This window comes from Myotis lucifugus, unplaced genomic scaffold (assembly GCF_000147115.1).
Source record: "Myotis lucifugus unplaced genomic scaffold, Myoluc2.0 scaffold_26, whole genome shotgun sequence".
In the NCBI taxonomy this organism is placed as follows: Eukaryota; Metazoa; Chordata; class Mammalia; order Chiroptera; family Vespertilionidae; genus Myotis; species Myotis lucifugus.
Genome location: NW_005871074.1, coordinates 7,854,019 through 7,874,393, shown reverse-complemented (window position 1 = coordinate 7,874,393; position 20,375 = coordinate 7,854,019). Strand labels below are relative to the sequence as shown.

The following is a 20,375-nucleotide window of genomic DNA, read 5'->3' as shown; positions in this document are numbered from 1 at the left end:
ATGGTTGGGTCACAACATGAGGAACTGTATTTAAAGGGCCAGAAGGTTGAGAACCACTGGTTTAGAACAAACTAGTAAAAGTTCTCGTTTCCACAGCACACAGCACCCCAGATGAAAACATAAAGCAGCAGGCCCAAGGGAAGTTTAGAAAAGCTGATGGAAGGTGACCCCCAGTGGGATCTGAGGGAAAGGATGCCCGGGGAGAACCTGCCCACCACCCAGGAACACTTGCTGCTGAGGGAGCCTGGAGGCGGCCAGGCCCTTCAGGAGGGAGCCTGGGCCCGAGGGGTGGGCAGGGTCCCGGGCAGGTGTGCAGGGTGAGGATCTGCTCACCGCAGCGCAGCTGGGCCTCCTGGAGGCCACCCAGGGCCTGGGCGTGCAGGGCACTGGGGTAGGCACAGAGCGTGCGCTCGGACAGCTGCAGGGAGTGATTCCGGGCCCAGGACGGCAGCCAGCGCAGGCGGCAGTCGCAAGTCAGGAACTCGGTGCCGAAGTCCCTGCAGAGTGGGTAGAGGGCACGGAGTGGAGCAGAGGAATGTGGGCTCCCGGAGTGGGGATGGAGCCCCAGGGAGGGACTGAGCTGGAGAGGGCAACCGTGGGTACGTGTGCACCGGCCCAGCAATCATGGGAAGGCAACTACGGTGGAGTCTCAGCCACTGTCTGTCCTGCCTACTCACAGGCTGGCCACTGTGGTCAGGTGCCCAAGCACCTCCCTCCAGGGCAGAGGAACGAAGCGGGGTCTGAGTCCTTGGGCTGGGAAAAGATACTCACACAAGCTTGAGGGCTGGCAGCTCATCAAAGACCCCAGGTTGCAGACTGGAGAAGATGTTTCCAGATATGTTTCTGCAGGGGACAGGGAACAGTGAGCCGATCTTAGGGTCTCCTGGCGCCAGAGGGAGGAGCGGGGAGTGAAGTGCAGGCAGGGACCTGTAAGGGTTTGGAGTTGCCTTCCTCCTCCCTAACTGTCCTTTGGGGTGAGCCTTCCCTCGCCCCTCACCCCTCACTCACAGTCGGAGAAGCCTGGGGAGGCCTTGGAAAGTCTCCGAGGTGAGACAGCCAATCCGGTTGTTGGAGAGATCTCTAGAAAGACACACACACAACCTCAGCAGGCCACGTGGTTGCACACAGAGCCGCTTGGGAGGGACACACAAGTGTGGCTTGTGTGGGAAGCAGAGTGAAAAAGGAGATGAGGTTGGGGGTTCAAATTTTTGCCCCCAGCCAGGATGCTGTGTGGGGAGGGGGGCCGCTATGGGTGGGTGAGAAGAAGGGATGGTGGGTGAGTAGGTGGGGTGGTTGCTCATGGGATCCATGGGACCTTCTCTGCAGGGATAACGGGAGGGCTGGGAGGTTTGGGGGCAGGACATGCCACTTACAAGCGCTTCAGCTCCCCCAGGCCCAGGAAGGCACCGGGCTGCACGGTGCTGATGACATTATTCCTCAGGTCCCTGCGGGAGGAAAGTGGGGAGGCCCTCATACCTCTCGGGCCCTGCCCAACCCCCGCTCCCCTCCCTTCGCTCCCCTGGGGCCTGGTAGCCTCACTGTCACAGGAAGTGCTGGGACTCAGTTTCCTCCTAAATCCCGTCACTCCTCAGCACTGGCTGGGAAGCTGGATGAAGGCCCCTGCCCCTCAAACCCGTCTCTGCAGCCTCCTGCCTGGCATAAGGGGTACTTGGTCAGGAAGAGGAGCGAGGATGAGGATGCAGATGCCAGGAGAAGGGATGCCAGGGCCTCAGATGAGGAAGCAGGAAGCGGAGCGTGTGAACAAGAAGTGAGAGCACTGGGCTCAGGGTTGGGAGGCCTTGGTTCCACCTCTGCGCTGCCCTGAGTGTCTCATGGGGCGGTTGTGAGAATCATTTCAAAATGGGTGTTGCAGTCTTTTGTAAAGTGCTCTGCAAAGATGGAATCTCCCCCTGCCTGGCTGTCGGAGGTGTTTCATGGCTATCCTGCGAGTCTCTCCAGCTGACAAGTGAGGAAACAGGTCAGGCAGCGGGTTGATGACTGCATGGATGCTGACCTGGTCGCAGGGCCCCGGACTCCAAGGCAAGGCCATAAATCACCCGAGGGCCTGGCCCCTCAGGGCGGAGGTTTGCTCAGTCCTGTGCCCGCCTCCCCCCAGGGTCTCCGAGGAGGCACAAGGCTGAGAGAAGGTGGCAAGGGAAGTACCACCCTGGGCTGAGGTCCAGCAGGGCACAGCCAGGACGGAAGATGGTGGAGCCTCTGCCACTCTCCAGCCCAGAACGAGGGACAGACTCTCCTGCCAAAGCCTCAGGGACAGCTCTGGATTGCGGGCAGGAGGGGGTTAACGGAGCCAGCTCCCGCTGGGAGGAGAGGAAATGGGTGTCCAGGATGGGGAGGTGCCCTCCCACCAGGGGGCCTGTTTTCCCACTGACCGTCCCAGTTGGGGACACACACACACACACACACACACACACACAGTGAGAGAGAGAGAGAGAGAGAGAGAGAGAGAGAGAGAGAGAGAGAGCAATGAAACACCATGGCCCAGGGTCCTCATACCCCAGCTTCCTCTCATACCAAGGACTCAGCCAGCCTCCACAGCCCCGAGTCCCTTGGAAAAGAAGGGAAGCCACCAGAAGGGGTCAGCTTCCCAAGGGAAAGGCCTCCATACGCAGGCGTGCTGGGAGGTGCCTCAGGCCGGGCACACGCAGGGGACGTGCAAGCACGCAAGCACTGGAACACCCTGCGGAGTGGAGGCTGGAGAGGACCCAGGGTTGTCCTTCCTGCCTGTCAGCCCCCTTTTGCTGCCCAGACCCTCGCCCTCACGCCGCCCCCCCCCCATGCTATTCCAGCGTGTGCCCCCTGGCCCCTGTTGGGGTCTGGCCATTCTCAGGGCTCTGCATCCCACCCCCGTGCGGGGGACGGCAGAGGGAAACACATTCCTCATTGTGTCACTTCCCTTCATGGGCTGCCAAGGGGCTGAGGCTGCAGCCCCCCGCCCCTTCCCTCTAGCTCGCTTGTGTTTATTCTCATTTCCTCGGCCCTCCTCTCCTCGGGAACCCCCACCCGCCTGCCCCACTGATGCTCTGCAGATGGGAGCAAGGCGGCCGGCCGCTCGCCCCAGCGCTTTCCTGCCCTGGACTTCCTGCAGCCCAGCCAGGCCGGGGCTACTGACAGGGGAGCTTCCACCAAGTGTTGGCACTCCTTCCCCCTCGCCTCCTACCCGCAGAGTGGCTTCCTGGGCGACCAAGGCAGCCCCTCCAGTGCCCTTGGGAGCTGGCCTGCTCACCCAGACCAGTAATCCTGGGTCCTCTCCTGAGGGGCACGGACCTGGGCTGAGCTCTGACAGCCCCATGGGATCTGGTCCCTGGTCCCTGGTCCCTCCCCAGCAGCAGGAAGGGACACTCCGCCAGAACTTGGGTAATTTCTTCAGACCTATGAGGCCCTCATAGGTCGGTGGTTCTGCACCGTAATTGCTAAGCACATCCTTTTGAAAATTTGAGGATGGACTCCCGCCCCAGAAAAATGCATACACCCAACATTGTGCATATGATCTCAGGGGCTGTGAGGAACCCCTGCTCTGGGTTGTCTAATCTGATCCCTTCATTTCTTAGATGAGGTCATGAGGATGCACAGATGTTTCTGTGATGTGGCATCTCTCTGCCCTCTGCTTCCACAGAGCTGTGGTCTTGGAACCTGGAGGAGGTGCAGGGTACGGATGGAGCCTCCCCTCCCCCAAACCACTTGCCCAACCCAGACCAGGCTCCCCTGACTCAGCACACTCCTCTCCCTGTATCGATGTCAATATGGAGTAGAAGGACACCCCCACCCATGGCTAAAGTGTGTGTGTGTGTGTGTGTGTGTGTGTGTGTGTGTTTCTGGGAGCAAATCATATCCTCTACCCTTCTGGGGAAAATAGAAACTCAGGAAGCTGAGTGCGTTAGAGTGCGTGTGTGAGCACAAGCAACAAAATAGCAGATGGATAAATTGGATTTAATAAAAAATTAAAACTTTTGCTCTTTAAAGGACACCATTAAGAAAGTAAAAGGTGCCCTAGCTGGTTTGGCTCAGCAGATAGAGCGTCAACCTGTGGACTGAAGGGTTCCGGGTTCTATTCTGAAGGGGACATGCCTGGGTTGTGGGCTCGATCCCCAGTAGGGGGCATGCAGGAGGCAGCCGATCAATGATGCACTCTCATTATTGATGTTTCTAGCTCTCTCTCCCTCTCCCTTCGTCTCTGAAATCAATAAAAATATATTTTTTTAAAAAGGAAGTGAAATGCCGAAACCGGTTTGGCTCAGTGGATAGAGCGTTGGCCTGCGGACTGAAAGGTCCCGGGTTCGATTCTGGTCAAGGGCATGTACCTGGGTTGCGGGCACATCCCCAGTAGGGGGTGTGCAGGAGGCAGCTGATTGATGTTTCTCTCTCATCGATGTTTCTAACTCTCTATCTCTCTCCCTTCCTCTCTGTAAAAAAATCAATAAAATATTAAAAAAAAAATAAAAAGGAAGTGAAAGACGACCCATGGAATGAGAGAAAATATTTCCATAAATCATATGCTTTGATAAGGGACTTCTATACAGAATTTATAAAGAACTCTTACAGCTCAGTGATAAAAAGACAACCCAGATGAAAAAAATGGGCAAAGGATTTGAATAACATTTCTTCAAAGATGATATACAAATGACCAATTAATGCATGAAAAGGTGCTCAACACTGTTAATCATTAAGGAGATGCAAATCAAAACCACAATGAGATGCCACTTCACAGCCAATAAAAAAGACAGACAAGCCTGGGCAGGGTGTCTCAGTGGCTGAGTGTCAAACTATGAACCAGGAGGTCATGGTTCAATTCCCTGTCAGGGCACATGCCTGGGTTGTGGGCTCGATCCCCAGTAAGGGGCGTGCAGGCGGCAGCTGATCAATGATTCTCATCACTGATGTTTCTTTCTCTCCCTCTTCCTTCCTCTCCAAAAAAAAATATATATATGTATATTTAAAAAAGGACAACTGCAAGTGGTGATGAAGATGTGGAAAGATTGGAGCCCTTGTACATTATTGCTAGGAGTGTAAATGGGGCAGCCACTTTGGAAAAACAGTATGACAGTTAGAGTAACCATGTGACCCAGCAATTCCACTCCTAGGTGGATATTCCAGAGAAGTGAACACACATCCGCACACAAAACCTGGACAGGAATGTTCATAGTAGCATTATTCACAATAAGCCCAGAAGTGGAAAAACCTCAAATGTCCATCAACTGATAAATGAATAAACAAAAATGTGCTATAGGCACACAAGATATATTATTCGATCATAAAAAGGAATGAAGTGCTGATACATGCTATCATATGAATGAGCCTTGAAAACATTATGCTAAGTGCAAGTTACAAAAAAACAGTTACAAAAAAACACATAATCCCATGTATATGAAATGTCCAGAATAGGCAAATCTACAGAGACAGAAAGTAGATTAGTGGTTGCTTAGGGCTGGGAAATAGGGAGTGACTGCTAATGATTCAAGGTTTGGGGATGATGAAAATGTTCTAAAATTAGATTATGATGATGATTGCACAACTGGGTAAATATACTAAAAACCATTGGATTGAATGCTTTAACTGGACAAACTTTATGGTATGTAAATTATATCTCACTAAAACTGTCAAGAGAGATTGAGCGTGAGTTTGTGTAACAGTGTGCGTGTGTATGTTTGTGTGTGTGTGTGTGTGTGTTTGTGTACGTGTGTGCGTGCGCGCGCACCACGTTTGGACAGGGTGGGGCGGCACAAAGTTGGCTCCCTCCGGCCCCTGCAGACCTCCCTGCTTGTGGGTTTGAAAACCAAATTATTGGTTCGGAGGCTGCAGAGCAGCTCTCTCCGAGCCCTCCAGGACTTCCAGGGTTCACTAGAAAGCGGGGCCTGGCTGAGAAGGGGCTTAAAACACCCCCTTCTCAGGTATAGGGGCTGTTTGGGGGGCGGGGGCGGGAGAGGGAGAGGTTCTGGTGGCCGGGAGGAAAGCCAAGATGGTCCTAGGCTCCCTCCCACCCCCAAGCCCCAGGCCCCTCTCATCTCTGATATCATCCAACAGGTATTTATTGAGCACATACCCTGTGCCAGACATGGAGCTACAACAGCAAGCGGGAGGGCTGTCCCTGAACCCATCAGCCTCCCTTCTGGGCCTTCGGCTGCGCCAGAGCCTAGGGCAGCTCCCCGCCGCATTCCTCCCCAAGTCAGGGGGGTGGAAGGGGAGGAGGGACCGCGCCCCCTGGCCCCGCCTACAGATTAATGGAAACCACCTGGCGGGTGAGCGGCGCTCCACCCCCGGACCCCACTTGCCACCATTCCCATGACCATCTGCTTCTAATGAGAAGCCCATCCCCCCGCATACCAGCCCCCCGGGCTTATTAATCTCATTAGGCAATGACAAATCATCCTGGGGCTGCGCGGCTCCCCGCCCCGGGCCCTCCCTCCGAGCGCACAGCCTCTGGGGGCGGTGTCCACGCAGCCACTGGCTCGCAGGCCAGCCTCCTCTCGCGGCCTCTTCCGGGGCTGTGTGCCCTGTGGCCCACTTGGTCCAGGGCTCTCACTGTGATTGGGGCGCCCTCGGAGCCCCGGGAAGCCGCGCAGTGGCTTGCTCCCCATTGACTGCGCGTGGTGGGGGATCTGGGCCGAGAGGCGAGGCACCAGAGGGATGGGCCAGCCCTAGTGCATTCAGCACCTCCATTTCATCTACATGACTGCCAGCTGCAGGCCGGGAGCTCTGGACAATCCCACGCAACGAGGGGGCGTATAACATCTTGTAACTTGGAACTCTTCCGAGGAGAAGGGAACTGCCATCTACTGCCTGGAAGTCCCTGCTGTCCCGGGCTCTCTCCCTAGAGCAGCGGTTCTCAACCTGTGGGTCGAGACCCCTTTGGGGGTCGAACGACCCTGTCACAGGGGTCGCCTAAGACCATAGGAAAACACATATATAATTACATATTGTTTTTGTGATTAATCACTATGCTTTAATTATGTTCAATTTGTAACAATGAAATTGGGGTCACCACAACATGAGGAACTGTATTAAAGGGTCGCGGCATTAGGAAGGTTGAGAACCACTGCCCTAGAGGAACGCATCCCATGACAACCTGTCTCCCAGCCACCAGAACCATGACAACGAATTTTCCAGGCGAGGAACCCGAGGCACCCAAAAGGTAAATGGCAAAGGCATGATTCAATCCCAGAGTAAAGCTCTGGGCCCTTTCCTAGCCTGCCCATCCCCATCCCAGAAATCCTTCCTCTGGGCAACAAACAGGCTGGCCCATGCTGAGGGGTTGTGGAATCCAGAGAGGGGGGCCTCGCCCATGTCTGGGCCCTTCTATACACTCCTTGGGCTGAGCAGGAACTGCCTCTGCTGGTCCCTCTCCCAGGGTTTTTTATATATCCTGCCTGGCTGATAAAGGTGTGTCCCCTGCATCCTCATCCTCACCTTTGCCCGAAACTTCTCTGGAGCATGGGTACTCCCATGGGATCAACTTCGGCACATTCCCACTCCTCGCCCTTTCAGTCCCCTCCCCAGCCTCAGGGTCCTGCATTGCGAAACAGGGAGCAGGCTGGCCTATTCCCCCCACACGCTTACACTGGACCCATTCTCAGAGGCAGAGGAGCCCCCGGCACAGGGAGGCACTGCCAGCATTTTCAGGAGCAGCCCAGACCTACTGCTTCAGTTATTAGTCGAGGCCCCAACCCTCCCACAGGACTTGCTGCTCTGGACTGTGGGATGTTAAGCTGCCATGGGCTCGGCTGCCCAAGCCTGGATGTCTCAGCCTGACAGGACAGAGAGATCAGTGTTTCCTGGCACCAACTGCACGCCAGGCCACGGCGTCTCGTTTGTGATGAATAGGCCCACAGTCTACGGGTCATCTGGTCCACTGGTTCCCAACCCCAGATGAGCATGAGAATCGCCTGCATACCTTGTAAGAAATTCCCAGGCCCCTTCCAACCTGATGAATTAGCGTCTCCAGGAGCGGGGGCCCAGGCCCTCTCCCATCGCTGAGATAGTGGGATAGTGTTTGTGGTGATTAGTTTTATGTGTCCACTAGGCCAGGCTATAGCACCCAGTAACTTAATCAAAACACTAATCTGAAGGTGTTTGTGTAGGCATTTTGTAGATGTTAACCACATCGGCTGGCTTTAAATAAAGGAGATTACCTTTGATAATGTGGTGGGCCTCATCCAATCAGTTGAAGGCCTTAATAGCAAAAGCTGAAAAGAAATTCTGTCTCAAGACTATAGCATCAACTCCTGCCTGACTTACCAGCCTGTGGGTTTGCCCTACAGATTTTGGATTTGCCAGCCCTCATATCATGTGAGCCATTTCCTTAAAATAAATTTCTTTATAAAGAAATAAAATAAAACAATTTCTTTATCCTATATAATAAAAGCCTAATATGCTAAGTGTCCAGTCGTCCAGTCTGCCATTCAACCAATCAAAGCGTAATATGCTAATGATATGCTAAGGCTGCTCAACCGCTCACTATGACATTCAGTGACCACCAGGGGGCAGACGTTCCAACCGGTAGGTTAGCTTGCTGCTGGGGTCCAACTGATCAGGACTGAGCGAGACAGGCCAGACATGCCTTGGAGCCCTCCGCGGTCCCTCCCTGGCTGGCCAACCTCCTGCATCCCTCTCCTGCCCCGATCGTGCACTGGTGGGGTCACTCGGCCTGGCCTGCACCCTCTTGCAATCCAGGCTGAGGGCCCCCCAAGTGCACAAATTTCGTGCACCGGGCCTCTAGTACATTATATAAAGATACACACACACACACACACACACACACACACACACACGCATACACGCATCTCCCACTGATTCTGCTTTTCTGGAGAATCCCGACTGATACAGTCGTGATCAACCAGGATGGAGACCCTGGGTCCTCCAGCCCCTGCACTGCCTCTCCATCCTTTGGCCCAGAGGTCTCCCCTCCTTTGGAATAACGGGCCACATCACTTTGCTCTTTGATCTTTTCCTTCACATGCAGCACTTGTGGATATCACACACACACACACACACACACAGGATCATAGAATTTTAAATCCATAATGCACGTTACAAATCACCCTATCCCCACCGCCCCCCTTTTCACAGATGAGGAAACTGAGGCCCCAAACCTGGCGCCCACCCCTGCATCTCTCTGACCTCATCTCTGACCAATTCCCAGTCACAATGCCCTTCTGTTCCTCAGACTCGCCAGGCATACTCTGGCCACGAGGGCCTTGCCAACTGCTGCTCTCCCTAGCCTTCTGATTTTTCCCATTCCCCCATCCCTTGAGTCTCAGGCCCAGTCACCTTGTCAGCGAGGCCTTTCTTGACCTCACTACATAAAACGCCCGCTCCCCCAATTGCTTTCTATCCTCCTTACCCTGATTCGTTTTGCTTTGTAGCACTTATTGTCTCCTGACATAATATACATTTATTTGCTATTTTCTGGGTCCCATCAAGAGAGGGTAAGTTCCATGAGGGCAGGCACTTGGTCTATTGTGTTCACTCCCAATGCCTAGGACAGAGCTTTGCACATACATAAGGGAGATTTGTGATATATAAATGAATAATAAAGTAAGTAAAGGGGCTCAATAAAGTTCTCTAGAATGAATGACTAGAATGATTCCTAACAGAGCAGGGGCTCAAACTGGGCCCTGAGGGCTCTTCCTCCTGCCCAGCACCCCTTCCGCCTCAGATGACTCAGGATTTAGTCCTTGTTCCTGGACTATTCTCCCACTTTCCCGGATTGCCTCCCATGCTTTGCATGCACCTGCTGTGTGGTGACCAGAGTCACAGTGCCGAGGAGGGGCATCTGACTCAGTATGTTGACATGGGCGGGAAGAAAAAGGCCATCTTTTCATCTTTGTCAGAACTCTATCCTCATGAGATTGAAGGATGAGGAGGGGGCAGACCCAGTGGGTCTCTGACTGATCAACCGAAAGGGTAAAGATGGGAGGATGTCAGCGAGGCCACGAGAGGCTCAGAGCGGCGCTTGCTTGTGCTGAGAGAAGGGAGAACGTCTCTGGGCGGTGACTGGCCCTTGTGGAGCAAAGCAAAGGGCTGGAGAGGCAGCTGCGGTTTGTCTTCCTCCCAAAGATCCTGGAAGGAGAGTCTGGTTTCCTGCCAGTCGGCCCTCTAAGACTGCGCCTGGGCTGAGCGGAGGAATCGGACTCCCAAATGCTAACTGCTCAGGGAAGATAAAACCTGCCCTGTTTGTTGGTGCCCAAGGAGACATTAAATAACAGCTCGGTGGCAGCTCTTTCTCCTTGCCTGGACCACCCTGTTTGTGAGCTGCAGAGCAGAGGATCAGATGGTCACAGAGCTGTGTCGACGCTAAGGTCAACATCCCAAGACCCCCTCCCACGCCTAGAATGGCCCAGATCAGACAGAACATGCTCTGCCTCCCCACCCCCACCAACCAAACCACTAATCAAGCTTTCCTCACCGCGTGGGGAGGGGGGTTGGAGGAGAGGCCTTCCCCTCCCCTGTGAGGTGGGTGTAATAGAGACAACCTCATAAGGTTGTTGTCCTGGTTAAAGATCTAAACTTGTCATGTAGTTACTGCATCTCTATTCCCCTTGAACTTTCCAGCCTTCACTGATCCTTCTTTTGGACTTGACGTACATAAACCCCATCCTACTTAATTCTAATACATATGGCCTTGTCTGTGGTCTCCCCTAGACTGTCATCTCTTTGGGTCTTTGCCGCCTTATTCTTTTGTATCCTCCATTGCACTGATCCAAGCCTTTTAGGCAAAATGGTACTAGAGGGGGCAGGGGCCCTGTTGGAGGACTTGGGAATGCCCAGAAGGGTGGCAGCAGAGATGGGAGAGAGGGGTGTGAGGAGGGGCAGATGGAAGGGGGGGCTCAGTCTCCAAGTAGGATGGGAGGCCAGGTCTTTTGTGGAGGAGACAGGACCCAGAGCTGTTATACAGGCTGTGGATCCTGGAGTATGCCAACTCAACAGAAAACTGACAGAGGGATTGGTTCAGTCCCCTCATCTGGCAGGTTAAGTGACTTGCCCATGACCGGGTCAAGTCCCCAACTCTGGGAAGAAGTTTCTTGTGGGCTAGCAGGGCCCTCCTGAGTCCAACCCCAGCCTGCCTGGGTCTGTAGAGCGGATGGACAGATGGAGGCTGCAGCTCTAAACTAGGGAGGAGGGATGTGGGTACATGGAGATTTCGATGTGACCCCTATCCCCACCCTCGGCCCAGGACTCTGGCCCCTCAGGGCTTTGTTTGTTGATTTGTTTTTAGGGAAGGAGGAAAGAGGTCCCAGTCACACTAAATCCTGCCTCAGCCCTTCCTTTATGCTGGGCCTCCAGCTGGGAGGAGGCAGAGGCTTCTGGCCAACTAAGAGGCTCAGCCCTCGTAGCTAATTGTTCATTAAAGAGCGTTAATGAGCTTCCCTTAGCTCCTCCCTGCTTAGACCAGCGAAGTTTCTCTAGTTCTCTCTGCTGTCACTGGTGAAGGAGCTGGTCTTTCTCTCAGACCAACCCCTCTCTGCCTTCCACCTGGGAGTCAAGTCCTGAGCAGGGTCCTAGTGGGTCTGACTCTTGGCCAGCAGGTCCTGGGTTGTGGGGTCCCTTAGCAACCAGCGTTCCTCATCCTTCCTGAACTTGCCCATGACCATAATGCCCCACCTCCGCCCCACCTCGTCCCAGCACTTACAACTTCTCCAGCAGGGACAGTCCCAAGAAGGATCCATTCCGGAGCCCAGTGATCTTGTTGTTGCTCAAGAGCCTGAAGACAGAGGGAGAACACAGATAGGAGAATGTGCTGTTACAGCTGGAAAGTGTGGATGGAGTGGGGAGCCAGTTTCACAATTACAGCCACATTGCATTCTGTATAAATGGCACCACCTAAAGTTGTGCAAGGCAGCAGACCACCACCAGCTCCAGGAGACCATAGGGAGGAGCCAGCAAATGGTTCAGGCAGACTAGTCAACAGTGAGCCCCAAATCAGGCATTTCACCTGCCCTGGGTCCCCCTATGGCAGTGGTTCTCAACATTGGCTGCACATTAGAATCACCTGGGAATCTTTTTAAAATCCCGATTTCTGGGCCTCATCCTCCAGAAATTCTGTTTCTTTGTTACTAGCGTTGTGGCCCCACCCCATAACAAAGAAACAGAATTTCCAGAGGATGAGGCCCAGAAATCAGGATTTTAAAAAGATTCCCAGGTGATTCTAATGTGCAGCCAAGGTTGAGAACCACTGCCCTACGGCCTGGGTCTGACTTAGGACTCTGTATGCGCGTGGGTAGGTGAATAGATGTGAAGTTGCAATGCTCCTTTATATCTTGGAACCTCCAGGTTCAGCCCCTAGCGCCCCCTTCCAGCCCTCCACAGCTCTGTCTAGCCCAAGCCCTAAGCCCAATATCCTGAGGACAGAGGTGAGGAATGACCTGGATTGGGTCAGGGCTCTGGCAGGTGGAACAGGAAGCCCAGTAGGAGTGGAGGCAGATGGAGGAGCTGCCCTTCTTGGGGTCTCCAGCACTTTCTCTGTGAGCTGAGGATCTCACCTGAAGGGGACGCTACCAGCCCAGAAAAGGCCTCAACTTGGAGGGCCCGCGTGCCCTTGCCTCCCTAAACCTGTCTGCAGCCTTAACAGAAAATGGATAGAGCCCTGGGCTTCCCCGGGGCCTCAGCCTTTCTGCCCGCCCCAGCTGTTTATTTATTCATTTGTATTGAGGGGAGGAGGAAAGAGGCCCCAGCCAACTGTGTGAACCCACTCCGCCCACCCACTCAGCCTTTCTCTGCCAGGAACCCCACTGGGAGGAGGGAGTTCCAGACCAGCCAAAGGGCTCATCTCTTGAGTTAATTGCTTATTAAACGCTTTAATGAGCCTCTCAACCCCAACTCTTGCCTGCCTTGGGCTGAGGCAAAGGTTTCCCTTCTTTGCTCCCTCTGGACCTGGGAAGGCCAGAGGTAGGGGCCTTGGGACTTCTCTTGAGTGGGCAGCCTCGGAGCTGGACAGTAAGGGAGCGGGCAGTGGCTGATCCAGGCATGAGGGGGCTGTCAAAGAGTTCTGCCCCAAAGCTCACTGGGAGCGGGTGGGTGACTATATCAACAGGGCAGTGAGAGGACCCCAGACATCTGACATCCCACTTACTCCAAGAGGCTCTGGAGAACAGACAATGGCCAGCATGGAGGCAAGAGTGGAAGGGTTCTGGGTCAGCGGGAAGGGGTGGAGCCCTCATCTCCTTCCTCCCTCCATCCCTCTCCAAATAGACCCTTCCTGTCCTTCTAGTCCCCACCTAACACCTAGCGGTCCCTCCAACAATGGCATTTCTCAGTAGGGCCTGAAGGGTGACTGTGGGGAGGAGTTTGGCGGGGGCGGGGGTGGGGTGGGGTGGGTTGGGGGAGCAGGGGTCAGGTCGGGGGGAGAGGGGTTTGTGTGATGCTGGGTTTCCAAGGTGCTTCACACACACACACACACACACACACACACACACACACACACAACATTATCTTGATATTTCCAAAAGTACATCACATTAGTCACTATATGAGCAATTAGAACTTTCATGAACCCTTTTCTTCTCATTTTATGGATTAGGACAGATAGTTTTATTTCACATTACAGGTGGTGCTGGTAAAACATAAATAGTCTTGTCAGTTCTTAGTGCCTCTAATGGTCTCATTCAGGCCCTAACGGGGCCAGGGTGAGTGACTGGTTCTTGATGGTGTGACTTTTAAATTAAAGCCTGCCTTGAACCTAGTTGGGTAGCTCAGTTGATTAGAGTGTTATCCTGATACGCCAAGGTATTCGATTCAGTCCCTGGTCAGGGCATATACAGGAATATCAACCAATGAATGAATGAAAGTAAAAGCCTGCCTCTTCCCCAGCTCATTCCCTTCATACACCCCAAGTGTGAGCTTCAGAGGTTGCATCAAAAGTTAGAGAAGGCAAGAAGGCCGCACAGTATCCTTAGGAAAGTCAGGGAATGTCAGGAAGAAGGCGGGAAAAGGGCATCCCTTTTAGCCTCCCCGCAATCCCAGGGGTCTCTCCCAGGGACTGCCCCTTCCCTGGGATGGGGATGCTGATGGGGGTGGGGGGCAAAGAGGAGAGGTGGGAAGTATGAAAAGACAGAGGGACAGAGCTGCCAGATGATCACAGTGCCATCTACGAATCCGGAGGCCTGAGAACATGATTTCTTAAACTTGGGTTGAGTATGGACCTGTCCAAGGGAGGGAAAAGTATCTGATTTCCTGAGAAAATGTCTGAGGATTCCAATTTGAGAAACATTGACCTTAGACATGAAAATCTTATTCTATGAAAATGCCTTCTAATTGAAATTCATCTGCAAAAGAATTTTTAAAAGATCACTGAATTGAAAACAGAATACTGTATTTAAAAATTCTCTAAATCCCTGAGATTAAAACCTGGGGTCCTAATTTGAGAACTGGTCTAGAGACACATCTAGAGATGGTGTTGGGGGGGGGGATATCCCACATTCTCCAGACTTTTTGGCTTTTAACATTGAACTCCAAATTCTTTAACCCAGAGCTCACCAATAGAGGTACAATGCGAGCTGCATATGTAATTTTAAATGTTTTTCTAGCCACATTTTTTAAATGTTTAAAAATATTAAATTTTAATATTCACTTAACCCATATGTCATCATTTCAACATGTAATTAATATACAAAATTACTGAGATATTTTCATTTTTTTTGGTAATAAGTCTTCAGAATCTGATGTGTATGCTCCTCCTCCAGCACACCTCAGTTAAGACCAGCCACATCACAAGTGCTCAGGGGCCACCTGTGACTAGTGGCTTTAACCCTCAGCTAGTCTCCCTGTGGCAGCACCTCCCCAGGAGGAAGTCTGGATTGCATGAGAAACTGAGGCAACTGGGGTGGCGTGTGCATGTCTGGGTGGCATGGGAGCAGAGCAAAGGGTCAGGGACCAGCCTCTTGCCCAGATCAGCTCAGCTCTTGCATCCCAACCCTCTCCACCCTGAATCAAGAGCCCCTGCAGGCCAGGGCCCTGCGTGCTCTCTGAGGCAGCCTCTGTTGTGCTGGGGAGGGGAGGGCAGAATAGGGTAGGGGTCAGCTGCAGCTTCCAGTGTGGCTAGCCGGGTGCAAAGTCCAACCTCTTGAAATGAGGTGTTTTTTCCTGTTGCAGAGAACATGTTCCTGACCCCCCATCCTCTAAGCCACCCACAGAAGCAGGCCACCAGCAAACAGCACTTCATCCTTCTCCAATGGGCCCCTCCTGCCGCATGCCCAGCCCTTGGACAGACTTCAGGCAGACATCTGCATGATTCAATACCCAGATACCCAGAACTGGACCTTCTGGCCTTAACAACCTAGACAGGGCTGAGAAATTTTACTTTAGACCCAGATTCTCCGGAGAATGGCTTCAATTATGCTTGTCGGTTTGTTTCTCCGGAGGTGCCCATGGGCGTCTGGTGAGGGAGGAGAGAGCAGTGATTTGGGTTTGGCGTTGTTATGGGCAGGTAGGAAACTGGCAGTTACAGGCTGCTAGTGGGCTAGATGAACACACACACACACATAGCCTCGCCCAATGGGGAGAGAAGTGTTCCTACCACACGAGGCTGTCTCATGGGAGAAAGACAGGCAGGGTGGCCCCAACAATCGGGCGGGGAAGGGGGAGCTTCAATCCCACGGTTCTTTCCAGTGTTGCAGACACAGTGCCAGACTTGGCCCCATTTAACAACCCCCTTCCCCCAACTACCAGACAGACATTTCCTGGGCCTGCACCAGCCGCTGGCCCTGCAACAGCCCTGGGAGCCAGCCAGGTGGATTTCCCTCCCAACCACTAGCCCCACCTCACAGGCCTAGGGCGCGCCCAGCATCTTCAGCTTCTTTCTTCCTACCTTTCCTCCCCCCCATCTACCAACCAACATCACATTTTCACAGAGAGGCAGCCAGTCCCTGGAGTCCCCTGTTCTCTACCCCAGAGTCTGAAATCTGGCCAAGAAGAGGGGGCATGCTGAGTCCATTTCAGAACTGTCTCCCAGCTAGGGTCCTATTTTAGGGAACAGAAGCAAGCAGAGTTACCACTAATGAGGCTAGAGGCCAGGAGAGCGAGTGGCTGGCGTCTACAGGGAGGCCCTGTGGCCTCTGGGAAGCCACAGGAACTCACCAGATCGCAGCCTGACATCAAAGATGACCCTGTAGGGGTCATGTGGGCACTATTCTGTAGGGCGTGGGGCCAGCAGTTGCCTGAACCAAATGGTTCTCCCATGTGCAGGAAGAGTCATACATGTAAGACACCCCAGCCCAACACAGAGATGCAAGGACCGCAGGTCTGGACACTGGATCTATGCTCTCTAGAGTCTGAACCTGGAATTTAGGCCATCACCAAGGCCTTCTGGGCTGTGACGGCCCGGTCTCTGACACCTGCTGGCACCTCAGCAGTGTCTCAGGGAGACCACCGGCGAGGGGAGGAAGGTGGTCTGCTTGCTGACACCAAAATGGCCCGAGGCCCATCATCTACCCTGACCATCAAAGTGATGCTAGACTCCCAGCCTCTCCTGCAGGTACAGTGCCCAGAGCTTTCGAGCAATTCCAGGGCTCACAAAGGTGTCTAAAACCCAAAAAATCATCACTGCCTCTGAAATATAAATGCTACAAAATTGAAATGAATAAATGCGTAATGAACTAAATAACTACCAAATATCATACTCTGTCCATTAGCCATAATTGTTATGTGTCATGAAGGATGGGGGAGCACATTGATGTGGGGGATAGGACAGCAGGTTCTCCAGAAGTGAGACTGCCTCTGGTCCACAGGCTCTGCTTTGACGCACACCCTCAGGCTAAAGGCGGCCTTTCATGTCCACTCAGCCTGACTGCAGGGGACATAAATGTTGGAGAGGACATCAGCACTCCTCTCCTTTCCGTGATCCTGTCCCTTGGCTGGAAGTCTGTCCAGTCAGCCCTGAACCCCTACTGGTTAGCAGGAGAGTCAGGTAGGGCCTTGCTTCCCCAGGGTTTACAGGGTCATGTCCTGAGACAGCCTCTGGCTTCAGCTTTGAAGCTGGGCTGTCCAGGCAGGGCCTGAGGTCAAGGTCAAGAGAGAAAACAGTCTGGGAATGGCTTCTATGAATGGGGCTTTCTTTCTCCTTTTTTCTAACCTATCCTCTCTACAAGGCACCCTGTTTTGGTGAGCAGGTGTTGGTGGTAGGTGGCCAGTGTGCTTTGATGGGGATTGTGGGGACCCCAGCACCTAGCTGTGGTCATTCACACCTAGGCATTCATTCATGTGTTCTTCAAACTTACACTAACACCAGTTGTGTGCTCAGCCCTGCGCAGCACACTAGAACTCCAGTGAATGAGAGCATAAATGAGACAGGGTGTCTACACTCTTCCATGCATGGAAGGTGAAGGGAGATGTGTCAGACAGGAGATGTGTCTGGAATGTTTGTGTGCGTCTGATTTGAGGAAGCTGGGAAGTTACTCCGATCCATCTTCAACACTTCCTCCAAACATGGCCCCAAATCTCACCACTGGGGAGCCAAGATTTTGAGTGAAGAAAGTGAGTTTCTTTTTTTTTTTTTCAAAATTATTTTATTAATTTTTTACAGAGAGGAAGGGAGAGGGATAGAGAGTTAGAAACATCGATCAGCTGCCTCCTGCACACTCCCTACTGGGGATGTGCCCGCAACCAAGGTACATGCCCCTGACCGGAATCGAACCTGGGACCCTTGAGTCCACAGGCTGACGCTCTATCCACTGAGCCAAACCGGTTAGGGCAGAGTTTCTTTTTAAATATAAGTAAACTTGAAAGGATCAATCTGTTATCAGTCGTTTATACACAAGTATAAATTATCTCTCGTCTTTCCACCCCAGAAGTTTTCCTTGGGAGCCCTGAGGCCCTGATCCTGTCTTCCTTTGAGAGTCTGTATCCAGTCTCCACAACAAGACTCCAAGGCCCTGAGGGCAGAGGGCAGGTAGCTCACCTCCTGGCCTGGGGCTGGGCACGGCGCAGGCACTGGCTGAGTGAATGGATGGGTGTCTGGAGGGACAGGGGTCCAGGGAAGGTGGGGTGGTCAATAGACAGTTCATGCTGAACCCTGGTTTTCCCAAGTCAGGAGGCAATTTCCTCCTACGTGTCCCCCCACCCCCATCCCAAGTCAGTCTCACTTTGGAGCGAACCCGGCTCCAAGTACAGCTCTTCTGGGCCACCATAGGGGGCAAATAGTCCAGAAGCTAAGGGGGAGAGGGAAAGCAAACACTGGGAGGAATGCTTTAGAGAACCTGGTCCCACTCTTTCTGGGTGAGTCTGATTTCAAATACTCTGAGTGATGACAGTGGTTCCCTCAGTACACTTTTACTTGTTAGGCTATCATTGGGGGTGGGTGCCCCCTTTCCCTGGCTCCCAAGTCCTTAGCATATCTCCCCTGCTGTCCCCAGGGATGACATCTCATTGGTCAGTGTGGGAAAAGGCTGACTGGGCCGGGAGCCCTGGGGTCTGGCTAGGAGCCTGGTGACTTTGGGCAGGCTAGCCCCTCTCTTGGGGCTTTCTTCTCTGTAAAAGATGGGTCTATACTTAAGACTCACACCCCTTATATTTGATGGCCTTTCCCATCCTGGACATGGAGACTCTGGGAGCCTGAAGTCTAGGGTTTCTGCCTTGCTACACAGTTCCCAGCAAGCAAAGGGCCCTGGGGGGAGGGGGCGCTCAGCCTTCCCTTCCCAGCTGGGAGATGTCTGGCCCCTCAAGTTCGGGCTGGAACTCCCTCCTCAGGCTGCTCCCTCTCCCCCATTCCTGGCTCCTCTGTGACAGATTGGTTCCCCTGCCCCTCACCTGGCCCCATCCATCTTGCGCACCCTTTGCTCCCCCATCTGCCTCTCCCCACTCCCAGGGCCAGGAAAGATGGGCCCTGGGAGGCTGCCCAGGTTAGCTAACTCCAGTTTCTCTGCTGCCCGACCCCTGTCACCCAGTCCTAAAAACAAAGGAATGTTCTGGAGTTTGGGAAGGATGCCCCCCCCTCCCCCCCTCAGGAGGGAGGAAGGGGAGGAGGCAGCCTTGTCCTGTCAGTGTCTGAGCTCTAAATAGAACAGAGCGGCTGGGCTGGGGGAATGAAAATAAACAGCCCCTCTAAGCAGCCCCTTCCTAGCAGATACCGGATTTTCCTTCTGGCTCCTCAGCCCAGGGCCATTTCCCTCCTCTCTCCTCCCCTGCTCTCAGTCAGATCCCAAGGAGGCACAGGGCAGTCTCTACCTCAGGCTGGTGAGGGCATGAAGGGTCCAGGTCCAAGCTGTGTGGCATTGGGGAACTCCCCTCCCCTCTCTGGGCTTTGGTGAGGAAAGCCCATTGAATGGAAGGCCAGGGATCGACTCAGAGGTGGCTGGAACATTTTCTCCTTCAGGAAAGGGTTCTGATCCCAATGACTCCCATGTGGCATAAACTTAGAAACACTCTCTCCCATTAAAAACATGACCCCAAATTTAAGGGTCAATTTCTGGTTAGGTTCAAATTACACTGGTTTGCCTTTGTCTTTGGGGAAATTCTCAGACTCACCCCTAAGGCTAGAGATTGCTGCCCCCACCCCACCACTGAGGGATGACCCATGGTAGCCAGCAGAAAGGGATTCCTAGGGGATCAGGAATGGCTGGGTTCGTGCCCCGGTTCTGAATAATTCAGGCCAAATAATCCATTCTGGGTCCTGGATCCACTGGCGGCTGAATTATATGTGTTGTCTTTGGAGCTCAGCTCATGGCCTCCCCAGTCTCTTTGGTGCCATGAGGACTCAATCAGTGAACCCCAGAGGGCTCTGTTCTCTGCCCAGTGCTCACCCTGAGATGGGACCATGGGCCCTGACATCCTGCACGGGTGGGGGAGCCCTAAGGGCAGGGGATCCCAAGACTTCCAGCTCCTCTAGCAGGTAGGTGGGGAAGGACTTAGACTCCTCTGGGCCCCTCATTTCAGGTGGGCTGGGTCCCAAACCTCACATGGGGTGTTGCAGCTGAGACCTTGCCCCACTGGAGGGTAAGGGAGTGTGTTGGAGTGTCCTGGCCTCCTCCCACTCCTGCTTTTCCCTCTTTTCTTTCCTTCTTTCTCTTCACTCTCTCCCCCTCCCCCCTCCTCCCCTCACAAAAGCTCTCTGTACACAGCCACTTCCTCTGGCTGCTGTCTCTGAGCCCAGACCTTATGAGAACCATATGGGGGAAAGAGGCTGGAGGAGAAGGGGGTGGGGAAGCTGGCCTGGGCCCGCCCCTCCAGCCAGCATCATTCCACTCCCCTCAGGCGATGTTGCATGGCAGTTGGCACACTTTGTCCCAAGCTCCCCTAACTGGATCCTGGTGGCTGGGGTGAGGGGCACGGAGGGGAGGCCTCAGTCCAGAGCTGGAGGTCCAGAGGGAGACTGGTGCTCCAGAACCACTTCCCTGAGGCTGAAGCAAGGGCTGTGAAGGGGCCGCCCCTCC

At 53.6% G+C, this 20,375-nt stretch overlaps 1 protein-coding gene across 1 annotated transcript in view; it reads right to left on the bottom strand.

The window, feature by feature from the left end:
- Positions 1-18,767, bottom strand: part of ADGRA2 (adhesion G protein-coupled receptor A2) — a 28,681-nt gene extending 9,914 nt beyond the window's left edge. Inside the window, 6 exon segments of the mRNA XM_023751822.1 lie at positions 334-497; positions 772-843; positions 1,009-1,080; positions 1,374-1,445; positions 11,645-11,761; positions 18,754-18,767. Of these exon segments, the coding sequence (XP_023607590.1) occupies positions 334-497; positions 772-843; positions 1,009-1,080; positions 1,374-1,445; positions 11,645-11,761; positions 18,754-18,767 (511 nt within the window).
- Between the last annotated feature and the right edge of the window lie 1,608 nt (positions 18,768-20,375).